Source organism: Fulmarus glacialis, unplaced genomic scaffold (assembly GCF_000690835.1).
Source record: "Fulmarus glacialis isolate BGI_N327 unplaced genomic scaffold, ASM69083v1 scaffold28657, whole genome shotgun sequence".
Taxonomy (NCBI): domain Eukaryota; kingdom Metazoa; phylum Chordata; class Aves; order Procellariiformes; family Procellariidae; genus Fulmarus; species Fulmarus glacialis.
This window is the reverse complement of record NW_009221734.1, coordinates 39,006-52,569: the sequence shown is the minus strand read 5'-3', so window position 1 is coordinate 52,569 and position 13,564 is coordinate 39,006. Positions and strand designations below refer to the sequence as shown.

Sequence of the window (13,564 nt, the reverse complement as noted above, 5' to 3'; positions counted from 1 at the left end):
CCAGCTCTGGCCGGCTGCCCCCGCTCTCGGGAGCGTTATTCCCGTCCGGATAAGCAGGTCCAGCCGTGCGGTGCTGGCCTGGCCCGCTCCCCTCCAGCCGCGGACTGTGCTTTGCCGCCGGACCTGCCTAGGCTCCTCCCCGGGGGCACTGGCCGGCCCTGTCAGCTCTCCCGGCACAGCAGCGGCAGCCAAGGTCTGCCTCACCTCCTTGCAGTGCCAGCCTGCCATCGGCTTCCTTCTTCGGTTCTGGTCGATGTGAAAAAAGTCGCAGACCTTAAGCGTACGCCGTTAATAAAACAGCCATTGCAGGCTAGGAAATGCAAAGCTACTGCTGCGAATTGTTAGAGAAAGGGCAGTATTACCGTGTGTTTGCCGTACTGTTTAGCACCCCTTTCCCTCAGCATGCGCTGCAGCCACTGCTGCAGCCGGGGTGCTGGACTAGGTAGACCTTGGATCAGTTCCTGTCCTGCTATTCTTACTGTCTTGTAACTGTGGTTTTGTTAACAAGGGCTTTGTATGCTGGGTGTTTTGCAGAAAAGCTGAAGAGTATCTGCGGCTATCCCAGGTGAAATGCACGGGATTAATGGCTCAGATGACAGCAACAAGCAGTGCTGTGATGTGCCTGGACCTAGCAGCTAGTTTCATGAAACAACCAGTTGACAAAGTAAGATACAGTATATGACTTGGCTGGCTGCTGCATTCTCCATAAGTCCACTAAAATCATTGTTCTGTGTAGTGTATGTTGGGAGCAGGAAAGGGATAGTAATAATTGACATTACCCTAGACCCAGTAGTGTGCTGCTAGACACAGTGTTAGAGCTTTCACTGCTCAGAATTTGCAACAAGGCAAATTGAGATCAGTGTCACAGTCACTTCACAAGTTGAGGTTGCTTTGCTATAATTTCAGCTCTTTTAGTAACAAACTACCAGCAAGGATGTTAAATTTAAGATCTGTCCCTTTTACTGTGGGAGGGAAGCAGTGGCTCCAAGGAATCCCTCTCTGTAGTGGTAAACCTCCATCTGCAGACCTGCTGGGTAAATGGCACTGAGCTGCCAAAATAATGTCTGGTACAAGATGTTTGTGATTGTCCATTTACAGACAGAGGAGAATTTAATTGGACCTCACCCCATGAGTCAGGTCCAATTGAAAATATTGCTCATCTCTTCAAGTTGCCCAGATCTTGGTTACCTTTGTTTTTAACCACCTTATGATAAAAGGGCCATGTCATGTTATATGGAAAAGACAAACCTCACTTCCAGTGAAATGGTCTAAAAATAACACTGCATTAAAAGATGTTGCACTCCTAGGTGGTTAATCTTTCTGTGCACAGTCAAAACTTACATCATTCATTGTGCAAATTTGTTTAAAATAGCAATTGAACTTTATTTTATGATGTTGTCTAGTTTCTTCCTAATCTATTTTGATTGCCTGAATAAGATGTCAGGAAGGAATCTTGCTAATTCTTGGGGTTTGTCTTTGTCTTCTTGAAAGAGCTATTTTGTTAAACTCTCCGGTTTGAACAAGACTACCTACCAGAGCTCCATGAAGTCTTTGGAGTGTTTGCTAGAGGTGAACCCCAGACTGGGAATGCGAGACTTGGCTGTGCAATTCTGCTGCACAGAGGCAGTGAACACCGCTTCAAAAATACTACAGAGGTGAGGGAGCTCTAGTAAGATTCTTTATTCATTAGATGTGTAAAGAGCTTGATGGTTGGAAGGGCCAGGTATCTCCCACTGACTGGAGTGGTGAGGTGAGTTCTTAGCACTGACGATCCAGCCATTTATCTAGGCCACTTTTTAGAATGTTAGAAAGACTTAGTCTGTGAACTAAGACTACTTAGTCTCAGTACGTCATTGTCTGAGTCCCAGTTCTTCAACTGGGAATAGTGTAAAAAATATAGGACTCCTCCTCCCTGTATTTGTCCATAGCATCACACTGTCTTCCATTTAACTGCTGATCATGTCACAGTTCAGAAGTAATGCTCAGTAGAAACAAATCCTCCCTTCTGGAGAGGCAGATCTCTTAAAATGCACATTACTCTACCTGTAAAAACAATAGGTAGAACGCTTCAATGGAGATTCAACAGATTTAACTAAAATTTTGCATTCTGTAACATCTACTTTAACAAGAGCAATCACTGAAGAGCTCTATTCTGGAGTGCTGTCACCCTGATAGCACATGTTTAAATGCTGTTAGGTAGGTGAACAAAGGCTGTGTATGCTTGTCAGTGCTTAATACAAACAAAAAAAAATAGCCTGGGGACAGGTGGACAATAAAAAATTAAATTCTTTAGTGCTGCACATCCACCATGTCATTTTCCATATTTAAGCCTTCATCTGTGTCAAATACATATTAGAGGAATCAAAGAAACTATAATTCTACCCTCTATTATAGGATGGATTTATGCAAAGCACCTCATTGTAACTTTGTAATGTAGAGATAAAAGTGCTGTGTGGATGGGGAGCACAAGAAATAGATTTAACTGACATGCCTTGATCAAGATCCCTAATTTAAAATACCTTTAATTCAAAAAGAGGGGGTGATCCAAATCCCCTTCTTTTCCCTAGTCTCTTTTGCTCTTCTCAGCCAGTAGCAGCTGTTTCTGCTTGACTGGGTTGCAAAGGACCAAGTGATCCAACAGGAGACCTGTTCAACTGCTGATACCATGCGACAAATTGATTTCAGCAGCTTCATTTGAAATGCACTATACAATTATCATTCTAATTGTTGTTCTTCAGCTATGAATCCAGCCTCTCTGAAGCACAGCAAATGGACCTTGATTTCTCAAAACCACTTTTTATAACAGCTGCACTATTCACTGCATGCAGGTGAGTACATCTTGAGGGCTTAAATGCTTAGTGAGACACCAAACAGAAATAGCACTTACAGTGTAAGCAGATGATTCATTCAGTATGTCTGAAGGGTCTTGCTCAGCACATCCTGATGCCCTGCTCCTGGAAATGAAGATAGCTGTAGCAAACCAGGCCTTTTCCTAGAGTGAAATCTCCAACCTACACTGCATTTGTCTTCAGGAGAAAGCAGAAGTATTGAATCAAATATACAGAAAAGGATCTTGAGTTACTTATCCTAAAATAAATGAAACCTGTCTTCCCTGGTGTGTAATGGATGCTGTGGGTGATTCCATTAGGACATATCTATGGCAGTGGCTGAAAAACAACTGTTATTGTTTTGCACTTGCTCTCAGCCTAACCAGCGTAACATAATCCCTTAGTAACATTTTCAGATTTAGTGGGAATTTTTTTCCATTGTCAGGATAGATTTGAGCTGGGCACAAAGCAAAAAGTTGCATGGCTTTTGGAGAGATACTGCTCAAGGTGCAAGAATGGCTGCTAGCTTACTTCTGAGCCCCAAGAAGCAGCCAGCCCTTTATAAGAATTTCCTTGCATGCAAGTATCTTCACTCTCAGTATTACGCTTTGTAACAATCTTACGAAGCAATTCAGGTGCTGTGTAGTTGTGCAGCTCCTGACAAATGTTCTCTTGACACCGGGGTCCCGTTCAGCTTTTGGCAGTAGTGGGATTTTGTCCTGGTTCCCTGAAAATCTGAAAAGTACCTTTTCCTAATAGAATTTCTTTATGTAACTTGAACTAACCCTGAGTTTCAATTCCTGAGCTGTATTGACTGAGTAGTGTAGGGGTCTATTTTTTAAGCAAATTTGTTTCTGAGTCAGACAAGGATTAGATAGGACAAAAACTCAAGCCTGCCTTCCTCATTCTCACAGGCAGTGTTGGTACGGTAAATGTCACCTGAATGATAGTTGCTGGAGTGTTGCTTTCTACAGAGATAACAATTTTCTCTTGTAGGTGTTTGAAACTAAAAGTGGACAAAACTAAAATGTTGGCTACATCTGGGGTGAAAAAAGCAATATTTGACCGGCTCTGCAATCAGCTGGAGAAGATGAGCCAGGAACTCAGCAGTAAGTTTTTGGCTTTATCCCTGTAAGACAGCATAGCCATTGCCTGGCCTCACAGTGCCCCATCCTTTTCTGCTGGTGATTTTATTCTGATTGCTTTCAGCTGTCCCCTTCCAGCCAAACCTGCCCATCCATTCCAACATGTTTCCTGCAGCCCAGTTCCCAGTCACAGTCTGCTTCTGCGGAAGTTACCACAGCTTAGCATGTGGCAAGGCCAAAAATAAATGTTTTCCTCTCTTCTCAAACGCTCACTGCTCCTTACATTCTCTGCTGCTGCAATTTATTCCCTGCTTCTCCCATACTACCTGACCTATCTTGGATTCCTCCTTCTTGCTTGCTTTCTGCATCCCGTTAACATGGCAACATGACACACAAATTAACATAAACATCTTGCTACCTCTCTTGCTTTGACTGACTCACTTCTGTGTTTTCCTTTCCCCCACTGCAGGATTAACAAGCCTAAGCCTCGCTCTTCTGGTAGTAATTCAGCCATTACCTGACACCATCCCTCCACACACTGTGGACAGACACGAGGAATCTTTCTCGCCCACTGTTGAACCTGCAGCTTTCTCCACTCCTTTTTGTGGAGGAGGAGGAAGATTGAAATACGATACACGCCTTTCTATCCTTGTATCTCTGCTCCTTCCTACTTATCTCCTCTTTCCTTTCCCAGGCTCTCATTCTTACTCTCCCACTGACAGTACCCCTGCTTCATGCTTTGTATCATGAAGTTTTCTGGAATGTGCTGCCTGAACCCAAACCAAAAGCTGCTGCTCTCTCCCTAGGCATGGACTTCCCATAGTGCAGTGCCCTATAAAAAAAACCAAAACCTTACCCCACCATCAAAGCAGCTAAAGGCAGCTGAGAGTTTCTGTATCAGTTCAGTGTGCATCTGTATACATGGACAGCCCCCTGCATGATGTAGGCATCTATAACACAAAGTGTGGAAGTGGGATAGAAGAGGAAGAAATAACTGATAATTCTGCCTGAGTAATCAAGAATGGTAGCAGTGGTTTTTTGGGGTATGAACATGGTGGATCATTGTGGTTACAAATGCAGCAGCTAACCAGTCTGTGCAACCCTTGAAGTGTGCTGGCACCTCTGCATGTACAGGAGCATCAGTCTGGAGTAGGGAACGGCTCTGACTGGGAGACAATACTTTTGGAAGGTGGCACTGCTGTCAAAGAATTGCATGTAGAATACCACCCTTGGGGCCCCAAACACCATTCAGAAGTAAAGCTACTTTTTTTTTTTTTTTTTAGAAGAAGATGTTCCACTGGCTGCAGAGACACCTGAAAGCTTGCAGACCAACCTGGAGCACTGCGAGGAGGAAGATGGTAAGTTGTGTTTAGCTATGAACTAAAATCACCTCACCAGAGCAGTTCTGAGCTTTATTGCTGCTTAGTATTTTAGTTGTGTAATATGCCATAATATTCAGTTCACAGCAGCTTATTCCATTCTGCAAACCACTGGCTAGTGAAAGAATAAAGAGAACGTAGCAGAAGGACAGTGGTGTTTATACTGAGTAGTCCTAGTAGAATTAAGGACAACTGTTCCATTCAGACACAAAGGTGAAGAGGTGACTGTTCCGGTAGGTGAGGGGAGCAGCAAACCACAGGATTAGATAACATAGTGACAGACCCTGTGCTTGTATCTGTACATTTGCTCACTGCCATGGTTATTCCTGGCAACATATTGCCCATGATGGCCTGTCATGGACTTTCTCCTTCTCTCATAGGATCTGAAGATGATGAGGAGATGCCATGTAAACGGCCAAAGACTGAAACAAAGGAAGACTATGAAGAATGGAAAAAGAAAATCCTGGAAAACGCTGCTAAGGCACAAGAGACAAGTAGGAGTACTGTCTCTGTAGTACCACCTAGTAATATAACTGCTGCTTGCTCATAATTTTAACTCTCCCTCTGCTCTAACAAGAGTTCCGGTAGCATATGAGTAATGGCTGCCTGGTAGCCAGCTGATTTTATTTATTAGTTAGTTTTTTAAGTATTTAAGAATGTTATTTTTAGTAAATGACACCAGAATTTAGGTGATTTTACAAGAAGCTTGTCTGACTCCTTGCCAGGCTGGTACCTGAGCAGCTATGGCATTAGGTGGTAGAATAGCTTCATTCTCTTGCTGCAAGAAGTAGGTAACATTCTAATGCCATGTTAAGTGTAAGTAAGTCATAAGTTATATGCCCTTAGGCTCCTGGTTGGAAGTAGTAAGTGAAAAAAGAGGGAGGGGACTAACAGTGGCTCGTTAAACTGCAAAACCAGCAGAGGAATTAAGACTGATAACTTTTTTTTTTTTTAAACTGTTAAAGAAATATTGTTTAGTCACTGAATTTGACTTATTTTTATGACCTGTATGGGACTGAAGTCTCTTGTTCTTCTAAGGGGTCCTAAATATTCCAAGAAACAATAAAAATACTGGAAGGAGCAGCTTTGTATTATGACATCAGGTTCTTGGCATTTGTCATATATAAAACCCTTAGAACGCAAAATAAAAGACATACAGGAGATGTCTGTGCTTTAAGGAGGAAGACATCCAGGGGACAAGGATCTTGTCTGGGTAATACGGATTTCTTGCATCTCACAGTCATAAACTTAGGGAAGAGGAGGGAGTGCTCTGCCCTGTAGTTCTTAGAGGCAACGTCTGCAGTCCTACACTTTCATCCCAGCTACTCAAACTACAATTTGTGTCAACAACTTTTTGAAGGAAAATCATTACTTTTAGCAGTACAGGGCTGGTGTAACTGTAATAAAACCAATCCAAGTCTTCGGCCCTTTCTCTTGCATGTTTTCTGCCTGGGATGTGCAAAAAGAAGATAACTTTCATAAGCTCTCATTTCAAAACAACCCAGAAAACCCAAGTGTCCATATGAAGGAACGTAAATTATCTCATGTCTGAGCATTAGATTTGAAACACTGCCCCCACCTGAGCTGCTTCTCAACAGTATTTTAATGGCTTGCCAAATGCCTCACTGCTGTGCGTACTCCCTGCTTACCTGGGTAACACTGATCGCACCAGGATTACAATAGTTGATATCATTAACTGCTTTAAATATCAGTGTATGGGGCCAGTTCTTTCTGTTATACTGTTCCAGTGACTGACAGGTCACCTGTGGTTTGTCCTTTTAGCTTTTTGTAGACCCCACAACAAAATACACAGGACATAGTGAAACATCCCATAAGGCTGCAGAGGTGGGTTCCGCTGTACTGCAGAACCATGTGATGGCTGCCGAATCTAAAGGGATTTTTCTGTTAGAAATGAAATGGTAATCCTGCTGGCCAGATGCACCTTCTCTTTGTAGAAAACGGAGAGGAAATATGTACAAGACAGCAGAGAGCATCCGTGTGTTACCCTCTTCTTACAAAATAGAGGAAGAAACACACAGTAATTGGAAAATTAAAACTTACTGGCCGTTTTCCTTTCACTTCTCCTCCCAATGCATAAAAAAGGAAATCACTTGACGCCAACTTTAATTAGCAAGAGCTAATTTCATTCCAGATGAGAGTTCTGAAATGTAACAGTAACTATTGAGGAATGGACTCCAAACAAATGCCTGATGTGCAGAGAAAATATTGGATAATTAACCCACATTGAGTAAGAGCTGTAACAAAATGTCTGCCATTTAAAGTCTGATCTAATATGTAGCAGAGGGTCCTCAGGATGGGAGAGAATCCAACTTAGTACATTAGCATTCTGTTGTTAAGACAGAGATGCTTTCAGGTTTGTCTGGCGGGGGGGTTTAAACCAAAATTGAGGAATAGGCTTGGTCCACTTTAATGGAATTTATTAGTATTAATTCAGAAATATACAGACCAATTAATGTAATCACATTTAGCATGCAGAACCACTGTGGAAGGAAAACATGAACAAAAGTGGGCCTTCACAGAAGGTGATAGGTTGTCAAGATTATTTCACTTGATTTTAATAATTCTTCTCTGCTTCAATGATGCAGAAGTCCAGAATTCAAGACTATGCAAAGTGAGAAGCACTAGAGTGGAAAAGATAACTAGGCTAGGGTAAGCCAGTCTTGCAAACCTCTTGATTAGCAACCAACACTTTTGCTAATTCAAGGGATTCGAAAGTCCATATAGTTAAAGGGAACTTTACAGTGGTTTGATGCCTTTGCTGGAAAGCTAGTTTTAGTAGTATTAGTTTCTGTTTTCTGCTCCTAATTAGTATTAGTTTTCTGCTCCCAAGAGCCCATCCAGATCACACTGAGTTTTGCAGAATCTAGAACAGGAACAAAGAAAACCACAGGTTTAATAAATAATGTTATACTTTTAACTGAGAGATTGTAAGTGGCTCCAACTCTTTGTACATCAGGAAAAAGTTTAAAATCCAAAATAAGTTAGTATTGTGAAGAAAATATTTAATGTTCAAGAGCAAAGTGGGGGGAAAAAGGGCTTCAACCTCCTAACTGGGCTAAAGGCAGAGTCTGGCAACACGATGTTTCCCTGCCACTGAACAGCAATAAAACCTATTATGCATATCGTACCATATCAACTTCTCAGAGTTCATTAAAATTGTCAGAGAGGAGGAAAAAATCCTCAAACTAAAACTTACAAAATTAAGGGCTGCAGTCACAGCCAATGAGAAGCACTAGCAAGTTTTAAATACATATAAAACGATGTCTGGAAATCTCTTCTTTTCTGGACAACATGAGATCTTTTTGCATAGACCCAATGGTCACTAGGCAATTTTTATTTGTGGCAGTTTCACCCACCTCCTTCCAAAAGTTCAATCAATTCAGCTCAATTCAACTCACCATAAGAAAAAGCAGCAATGGACCGACTGACTTAAGTTGCTTCAAACCAGAATTCCTCATATTTCCTAACTATGCGGTGACTATTTTTTAAAGGTGAGAGTAGAATTAAAAAACCCCAATAAACCAAAACCATTCAACTCTGAGTAGTTGCACTGAATCATCATCATGTTTGGGGGAAAAAAAAAATAATCTTTTTGAAAAAGTACAGAAGAAAAAGATATCCGATCTCTTTTGTTCTAAGTAACAAACACCCGAGGGGAAAATTGTGCCACTGCTGTGGCAGTGCTCTGAAATTGATGACATACATCGGTCATGAAGAAAGTCTTTAGAGATCCCATGCTTGGTGTGAGAAACTAGAAAACTGACAAGGTGTTTTTTGGTGTAAACACAGCAACAATACTCTGCAGAATCAAAGCCTTCAGCAAAAAGTCAGCCGCAATAACAGCCATGTTTTTCCATCACTATATACAACAACTAAAAACTTGTAAAAACAAACAAGGCAGCTTCTGCTTTTAGAAATTATTACAGTGCCTTTTCCTTGAGGCACTTCTGGAACCTTAGCACTAACACACATAATATTTGAGGAGGACAGACCCAAAACCTTATGTTATAAAACAAAGGGGTAGAAATTATTGAAGATACTGAGTCCTTCTTCCATGGCTTCATGTCCATCTCGAGAATGGCAGATGCTTCATACAAGCTTATGCAAGCTTGACAGACATACTCGGAAATCTCTTCAGCCTGTTAGCAGCAGCCACCACATAAAAATGTTTCTGTGAACAAAACAGAACAGTCCAAATGTGAGTCCAACTGAGGTAAAGGACCTTTTCTGTGGCTGACACAGATTTTTCTTCTTGATAAATCCATTTACCTCTAGTGACCCACAACTTGTGTGGACTGCAGTGCAGAACAGCTTTGTACTGGGGAGCTACTGATTACTGCAGAACAGACTGCTGATACTGTGAACTTCTGCAGCATTATTACAAATTGTATAATGATATGTCTTTAAATCATGTATTTTTTAAAACGCAAGTGCAGAAGTCTGCGACCAAACAGCTGGAGTGGAGGAGTGGAAAAAGTGTAAGCTTCTGGTTTAACTCCTCGGCAAGGAATTACAACTCTCCAGTGACAAAAGAAAAGAAAATGGTCCTCACTGAGTTTTCCTCACATTTCCGCAGGCTTATTCACTGTGTTCACCTTTCAGGATCAATTATCTACAATCCAATAGAGACTCCAATAGAAATTCTTATCTATCACTTCTTCATATAAAATTTAGTTCTGAAGGAGTTACCAGAAAGGTCCTGAAGAGTTCTCTGGATGGGTTTAAGCCTAATTTTTATTCTCTCCCACACTTCTACGCTCTGCAATGGGAGGCACAAAACTGCCTTATGTTGTATCCCTACTCCATAGTGAAAACAGAACAATGTAACTTGTTGTCAAAGGAAAAAATCTCTCCAATATGAAGAGAAAGAACATTTAATGTAAGCTAAGTAGCATCTGTAGTCTCTGAACTTGTAAAGAAAAAAAATTGTAAAACTTCTAAACACCAATCAAAAGGAGTAAAAATTGAAACCAAACTTGCTAAAAATAGAAGTAATATCATTCTGCAGGAGAAAAAACTTAATTTACAACTGAAAATAGACTTCCCAAACTCGTATTTACAAGAAAGAAGCCTGTGGGCAAAAGTGAGCCAACATATAAAAATGAGGGAATGGCTCTGCCTGTGTTGAGCTGATTTTCCCTCTGGAAGTAGATTTGCCAGACTTTGTCTATTTACCTTCCATTTTCTGTGAGCCATGTAACTCTGCAGCAACAACTGGGACTTCAGGCGAAGCTTGGACTTCTTGGCTTTGGCAGGTAGATTGTTTAACCACTCATGCTTCAGACACTGTGTTGCACTCATCCGGCAGCTGCGAGAGAGGAAATCTGTCATGTAAATCCAGCTACCCTCATTGCCATTTTCTCAGTGCCCTGTCCTCCTCCATATTATTGATAAAGAAACTGCCGTAAATGAACCAACACAAGTGAGTGGAGATGCTCTTCATCCCAGTGCATAGGATCCTAATGACATCCTGCACTCTCCAGTTTAAGGGGTGAGTGGTGTGAAAAGCTGCTGGTGGGTCTGCAGTGGGTTGATTGAGCTGTGGTTAAATACTGTATTTTGCCTTTTTAGGGTTTGGGTGTGGTTTTTTTTCTTTGAAGAAGCAGCTGTACAGGTTCATCAGTTTATGTATCATTTTGTTATGTGAATGCAGAACTTTGCAAAAAGAATCAGTGCCTACAGAAAAATAATATTTGTGATGTTATCTGTCTGTCCTGATAGTGCAGGCTTATTCTGTGCCTCATATTTAAAAAGCACAATTGTCTATTCACCCTAAACTTCGATCAAGCTAAGCATACATTATAATCCTGACATTCAACAATGGGCCCAAATGTGAAGGCCTATCCAAAAAGCTCTGAGAAATTTATGGTAGTACAGGAAATCTTGGGGAGAGGTGTTGAGAAAAAAAGTTTAATTTGCCTTTTTTCAAAACAAAAGCCTATGCCTAACTCCTGAGCTTTGTCTGAGCTGTCACTGAGAAGATGATGAAAAGATGACTCCTGCCTGCTCGCACCTAATTGCAGTAGTCAGGGGAGGTAGGTACAGATCTTGCACAAGGCCAGCCCTACTGTCCCAGCATGGCAAAGGTGCCTAGTCTGTAGGAGAGCGGAGGCTGTCCATGTACCTCGTGAACAACTGGGCCAACTAATCGTTGATCTTTGCATCTCACCGACAACACTCTTTTCTTGCATAGTCATTTCATTCACAGCTTCTAACCAGACGTTGCATAGTGTCCCTCTGGAGTCCCTATTCCCATCGCACAGAAAAATGGAAGACTCCAAAGCAAAGTTTACAGTCTCATAGCAAATCCTCATCACAATCTGCAAAAAAACCCTTTGTTGTCTCCTGCTGGCAATATGCTAAAGTTCAGTTTATTCTTAGCCTTTCATATGACTTATTGTTCAAAATGTAATTAATACTAGAACTGATTTGTCTGATTTAGGTAATGATCTGGAAGTTGTTAATATTCTAAGCACTCCTTTGAATTCCCCTTGAACACACAATCTGTTTTACTGTATGCATCATTTCCTGTGTTGATTAGTTTTGTATCACTACTCAGCAAGAGAAAAATTTCTCTACTCACTTACGCAACCCCATAGCCATGGTCTGACATCAATATCATCCTCATTCTCTCCTGTTGTTTCATATGTGCAATCACTTTTTATTTCAGTGGAGCCAAGACTGAGAAGAAGCCACATGCAGAGTTAAGTCCCAAATGCTCCTTAATATCTACCAAATGCATGTAGACCACTTTAGAAGAGAACAATGCACATTTTCATAGCTGCAGCTTCTATTTATCCTCCACGGCATTCAAGAGACATTTTTGCAATTTGTGTCAGGGCTTGTGAGAATCCAAAGTAACAATAGAAATAGCTTTTGCTCAGAAAAAGAATACTAAAACCAGATTCCTACACAGCAAATCCTTCCATATTTCCTCTGTTCTGCTTTTCACAGTAGCATCAAGGTACACAGACATTTTCCTTTTTGAATCACTGAGGAACTGCCCAGCAAGCACAGAAACAGCATACAGAAATGTCATGTTCTCATTGTTGGCTGCAATCCAAACAGTTGGCTAGGATGAACTTAATGTCATTAGGCGCTACTGTCTTCACGAACAGACAAAGAGGTACCTTTTCTCCTTCACAAGTAGTCTGGAAATAAAGTCTTTAGCTTCCTCCGATAGCTGTTCAAATGCTTCTGCATCAAAATCCCAGCTGCAATTGACTACATAATTCATGGTCTCTGCATCAGTTTCTCCCAGGAATGGGGACAGGCCACTAAGCCTTAAAAAAACGAAAGAATGGGAGGGAGATGAGTAGTTATTATATGGAAGATGCTTTTTTCCTTCTACAAATCCTCTGCTTTATAATTGTTGTTAGCTTATGGAGAGGAAAGTGTCTCAGCTATGGGGGGTTCCACTTCTCAATCCCTGCCAAGATAAGCCAACAGTTTGGAGCAATAAAGCGTCGTAATGTTAGTGTTACTCAGCGACATCAGGGAGCACTGTTAATAGATCCCCAAGGAAATTAATTCAGTGGGGATCTAGGTACGTACTTCAGTGCTTTCCCAGCTAGGAAAGCTAGGGGGACTCAAGAGCTTTCCTAAATCAAGGCCCATATTCAAATTTGGCTCAAATTAAACAGAATTCTGAACAATAGCATACTTTTTTCAATTACTCTCTAAGCCCAGATTTATTGCTTCAGTCGTTTATTACTTCATTCAGTTGGGTTTTGCCTAACATACAAATTTAAACCAGAAATGTATCCAGTTCACAGAAGGCATCTGTGAAAGATTCTGGGATGCAAAGTCAGCTCATCCGAAGGCAGAGACTTTGGACAGACAAGCGGTCCATGGCCACCATCCAGACATCAGAGAAAAGTTTTACCCCTATTTGTGACATGACCTTTTTTAGACCCATGGCCTAACACCCAACATTAATTCCTCTGTGCAGATGTGCACCAAGTCCAAGCTACTAAAATGATCAGATTGCAAATTTGAAAATTAATTCAAGTCCTCAAGAACGCAATCAAAATGAAAATTCTGACATGCTTTGGGAAACTTTTCCAAGTAAAAAAAGACCTGAGCCATTTTACCTTGCTAAATAAGGTGGTAAGGGAGAAGAACATTTACATATTTATCAAAAGGGTTATTTGTTGTTCAGAGTCTTTGCACGCACAGGGAGGTGCTTTTCCATTAAAGGCTGGGGTTTTTAACAGAATGAATTAGGAGGAATCACAGCCAGATGGGCTCA

General features: G+C 41.3%; 2 protein-coding genes across 2 annotated transcripts in view; one reads left to right on the top strand and one right to left on the bottom strand.

The window, feature by feature from the left end:
* Positions 1-537: 537 nt before the first annotated feature.
* On the top strand, positions 538-5,900 carry ORC6 (origin recognition complex, subunit 6). The gene is made up of 6 exons (XM_009581216.1): positions 538-664; positions 1,492-1,655; positions 2,739-2,828; positions 3,825-3,937; positions 5,200-5,271; positions 5,673-5,900. Exons 1-6 carry the CDS (start codon positions 584-586, stop codon positions 5,840-5,842), a joined length of 690 nt encoding a protein of 229 aa, XP_009579511.1. The 5' UTR covers positions 538-583; the 3' UTR covers positions 5,843-5,900.
* A 3,257-nt stretch (positions 5,901-9,157) lies between these two features.
* MYLK3 (myosin light chain kinase 3) overlaps positions 9,158-13,564 on the bottom strand; it is a 21,545-nt gene continuing 17,138 nt past the window's right edge. Inside the window, exons 12-14 of the mRNA XM_009581215.1 lie at positions 12,444-12,596; positions 10,489-10,621; positions 9,158-9,484 (exon numbers count right to left, since the gene is read on the bottom strand). Coding sequence (XP_009579510.1) covers positions 9,413-9,484; positions 10,489-10,621; positions 12,444-12,596 — 358 coding nt within the window. The 3' untranslated portion in view covers positions 9,158-9,412. The remainder of the gene's footprint in view (positions 9,485-10,488; positions 10,622-12,443; positions 12,597-13,564) is intronic.

What these genes read in the sequence shown, in the direction of transcription:
- ORC6 (XM_009581216.1), top strand. Translation starts at nt 584, where the DNA reads ATGGCTCAGATGACAGCAACAAGCAGTGCTGTGATGTGCCTGGACCTA. An exon ending in GCTTCAAAAATACTACAGAG is followed by an intron (nt 1,656 to 2,738) that starts GTGAGGGAGCTC and finishes GTTGTTCTTCAG; the next exon opens with CTATGAATCCAGCCTCTCTG. An exon ending in GATGAGCCAGGAACTCAGCA is followed by an intron (nt 3,938 to 5,199) that starts GTAAGTTTTTGG and finishes TTTTTTTAGAAG; the next exon opens with AAGATGTTCCACTGGCTGCA.